Here is a 4411-nt window from a genome sequence, read left to right as displayed (position 1 = left end):
CCTGCGCAACAGAGATACGACATAACTTTACACACACACACACACACATACCTTATCCCGCCGTCCCCCTCCACACAACTTCCACACCTCGCTTTCGCCTCTCCTTTACCCCTCTTCTCCCCCCACAACAAAACACATCATCCTTTCAAACACGTCCCAAAATGCCGGTTGTCTTACCAGCCAAAACCTCCACTCACAAAAAGGTCACCCGTCTTAACTAACACACCGACCGAAGCCAACAGATCCAACAATAATCACCCGGCCATGAACAGCCACAGCGCCAACCAACCTGCCGTACGAAACCACCGAAACCACGTCCCACAAGCCCTAAAACCCTAAACCCACCAACCAATAAACCAAACAACGGCGACGTTGGCGCCTGATCATCCAACCCCAAATTGCCCACCCGCCCACCCACTTCTCTTTATCCCCTGGTCACAACCCCACCCCATCCCGCACACTTAACCCCCAGCCATCCATGCCGTTATTGCTTGTCCACACATCTCAACCCATCCCCCGCAATCCCCATTACCCACTCCCTTCCCCCCGCATCGGGAGGCCTGGGAGTATCTCCTCACTCGCGTGCAAAGGGCTTATTAGGCCGAACCCGCATTCGCAAACATCATTTATGACTATCAAGTATAAATTGGCATATTAGCACGCCGAAACGCCTTTCCTTTTGAGGATCCCAAAACAGCCAACTGTCGCCACCAAAACAACATAAAAGCTTTGATTACCATCATCATCATCACCACCATCACCACCATCATCACCGCCTTTTGCCTCCTCCCCCCAACATGCAGAACACGCACTTAAACAATGATCCCATAGCGACATCCCAATGATCCCTTGCAGACCTACCCACCATCCCCATCTCCTATAAACGTACACGCACAGCACATGCACACACGCACGCGCCATTGCATCTATGTATTACATACACTGACAGACGGGCCTTCAAGTTCCTCTCAACGCGTACATGCATTCCTTGTAACATATTCATGCAGGGACCACCATCACACCGCCGTGTCATGTGCGTACCGTCGTCATGCATCCTCTTTGTACGTCGACCCCGTACATCATGATGCCGTATTGCCGTAAGTGCTGCATGACAACGTCAGCTGCCCAACATCAGCCACGGAACTCAACGCAAGGGTGGTCCCGAAGGAAAGAAGGCCCCAAACGGGAAGCCGCCAAAGAGACGGCCTTCTCAGGCACCCCCCTGTAGCAGCAACGACAACGACAACTACAATGGACTTTCTGCCACATTACCAGCACCAGCACTACCACCAGCACCGCCACCACCACCACCAGCAGCAACAAGCAGTACAGTACACACGGTTGTCGCAGCAATGGCTCAGGACATCAGGGTAGAGCAGAAGTGGTATTATGTGGCAGCTGTAGACACACCACCACCAGCACCACCACCCCAACCTCAAGGACCACACATACACGTCCTTGGCGCAGAGGACAGCGGCTCTCTTTCTGGGAGACAGAGAGAACCTGTCGGCACAGCCCTCGCCGCGTCTCCCATCCTCTCCCTCCATCCTCCCCCTCTTCACATACATACATACGTTCAGTTGCCACAAGACGCAATCCGACCTGCCACACCACTAAGCACCAAATACAGCGATTGAACAAAACCCACCAAGGCAACATCTAAGCAGTAGCAGCTGATGCAGCAGTAGCAGCAGAAGACAGAATCGACAGCATGTAACCCAGGTACCCGACCAACCGCGGAAAGACTACAACACAGCGAATGACCAGCTAACTGACAGCTAACCGACCGGAACCAACTGTCAAACCGCTAAAAAGGAAACCCACAAGGCACTGACGAAAGAGCAAGAAGAAGAGGCATCACCACCACTGTGACAGAGCATTTTGATCGACAGCACCCGAACCCGTTGACTGGAACACGAGACCGGCATCACCATCACCACCACTATCAATCGTCACCATCATCACCGTCAATTCGTGGAAACCGTGCCTCCTCGCGCATATCCCCTTCCCCCCCACATTTCCCCAACAACCCTCCTTCCGCACTCTTTTAGCTCTGAACTGAACAACCGGCGTAACGTCGTGTCCCACTCACGGTCTCACTCGCGGTTCTTCATCCTTTGGCCGCCGCTGCCGCCGCCGCCGCTACCGCCGCACTGACTCCAAAGGCCCACTGACCCCTAGGACCCCAACCCTAGGGCTTTTTCCGCTTCAAAACCTGCGATTCAAACCCTAAGACCCCCAGCAGCTCCCACAGCAGCTCCCCCAGCAGCAGCTAAAGTTAGGAATCGTGTAACGGTTGTTATATTCCGGACTTCGCATTCAACAGGAAAAGTACCAAAGTACTTTTTGCCACATCAGCTGCGTCGTCGTCGCCGTCGTCATTGTTCGTCATGTGGCCCCCCCCCCATCAACCCCCCAGGACGCGGCCCGGCGAACACCATCACAGCTACCAGGGAGGGCAGCTGCGTGGGTGGGGGGACGGGGCTGGCGGGATGGGGGGACGACGCAGCAGGGGGCCACAATCCCTCCACCACTTATTACTCTGAAGGAAACCAATCCAATCCCACCAGTGGCCAAATCTACCTCCCAGACCCCCATCAACGTGGCCGCGGAAGCGAATCAAGTGTTCAAGAAATAGCTTGTCCATAGGTCTGTGTGTCTGTCTGTCTCTCTGTCCACCAGCCCTCCAAAAATTAAACGCAACCAGAGGGAGCTGTCAGAGAATTTGCCGGTCCGTTTTCCTAACAGTCTGTCTGTCTGTCCGTCTGTCTATCTATCTGTGAATCCAACGGGAAAAAGGAAGGGGGAAAGAAGACGGGTGGAAGAGGAGAGGTGGGGGAGGAGAGGTGGAGGAGGAGAGGTGGGGGAGGAGAGGTGGAGAGGAAGAAGGTTCATTTCATGTTTCCATGCATTTGAAGGGCCAATATACGTTTACGAGTGTACGAGCCCCAAGCAAGTTAGAGCAAGGCAAGACAGATATACATATAGACAGTACATCGCGTGCGTGTGTGTGTGGTGTTTGGTACAGTGAATATGCTGATATGCTGCGATACGTGAGGGTGGCCGAGTGCAGCAACTCCCCCGCATCAGAAACGAAACCCGCACCGCAGCCGTTCCCGTTGGAGCCGTATGCAACTCCGTAACGGTGTCCATAGACGCCGTACGGACGTCGTATCACGCCCATATCACGGCTCGTACGAAGGACACACAAGGTTCCCCGTGTCACACCTGTGACTCATTTGAAAAAATCTGTGGATAATGTTTCGGACAGATTTACGGACAGACGAACCAACCAACAAACTGAATGTCTGGTGCGGCGCCCTTGCGGCGGTAACGAGTATGACAGACAGACAGACAGACAGGCAGACAGATAGTCAAGGCAAAACTTGCCGCATCGCCAGGTAGGGAGGTTGGGCAAGCGGGGAGGAAGCAGCACCACCACCACCACCACCTTCCGTAATCAGGGGAAGAGGGGATGGACACCAGGCACTGGAGGAAAACCCTAGCAACCCTAACAACCCATTCGTACATTCGTACCACTATCACACATCTAAACATCAGCGCCAACACTCACGCACATACAGACACGTGCACGGCTTTTGCTTCTGGCCCCGCTAGCCTTCACCACGCATACATACATGCATACAGACTTCCACCACTCTACCACCACCACCACCAGCTGGCGCCCGGGTCATCGGAGATATGACTCACCGCCTCTGTGGCCCTTCACACGCCCCTATACCTCGCGCAACCCCCCCCCTCCCCCGATCTCTCCCCATTCCCCAACCCATAACGTCACCCCGTACAATACCCGCCGTACAGCTGCACTCCCACCCTTACTACAATTGCTGTGTCCATGCTGTTATGATTCTTACTGCTGCTGTTACTGCTGCTGGCGTCACATTTGTGCCGCTCTTGCTGCTGTTCTTGCTGCTCTTGCTGTTGTTGCTGTTGCTGCTAGCGCCGGCAACGCTCAGCTGCCCATCGTCGCCACACCCGTCGTCTCCCGCTCCTCCAGACTCCCGTGGCAGTTGGCAGTTGGTAGTTGGTGCTTTGGACGTAGCGACCCACTTGCTCATTCAGCTTAACCTGCTGCTGCTGCACAGAATTCCCACCTCCTCATCCCCCTCATTAGTGCCCATCGGCCACTGCAGGAGGCTGAGGCTGAGGCTGCCCTTCCCCCCCCGGCGGGGGTGGGCCGCAGCGGGGTCCCGGCGGATTGCCGCTAGCCTTCCGCGGACGACCCGGCAGCCGCCGCAACAGCAACCGCCGCCACTGGCGGCGGCGCCGGCAGCGGCGGCGGTAGAGCCGCTGCCGCGGCCGCCGCCGCCGCGTGCGAGTGTACGAGTCTCTCCAGCTCGTCAACTTTGTGTTTTAGATCCAGATTCGCCTGTGCCACCACGTTGAGCTG

The 4411-nt window shown here is 55.7% G+C and overlaps 1 protein-coding gene across 1 annotated transcript in view; it reads right to left on the bottom strand.

The window, feature by feature from the left end:
• Positions 1 to 2378: 2378 nt before the first annotated feature.
• The window catches only part of VOLCADRAFT_97137 (uncharacterized protein), a gene marked incomplete at both ends in the record, with an annotated part of 4988 nt that continues 2955 nt past the window's right edge, over positions 2379 to 4411 (bottom strand). Inside the window, one exon of the mRNA XM_002956122.1 lies at positions 2379 to 2462. Coding sequence (XP_002956168.1) covers positions 2379 to 2462 — 84 coding nt within the window. The remainder of the gene's footprint in view (positions 2463 to 4411) is intronic.

This window comes from Volvox carteri, assembly GCF_000143455.1.
Source record: "Volvox carteri f. nagariensis unplaced genomic scaffold VOLCAscaffold_58, whole genome shotgun sequence".
Classification (NCBI taxonomy): domain Eukaryota; kingdom Viridiplantae; phylum Chlorophyta; class Chlorophyceae; order Chlamydomonadales; family Volvocaceae; genus Volvox; species Volvox carteri.
This window is presented reverse-complemented; position numbering and strand designations above follow the sequence as displayed.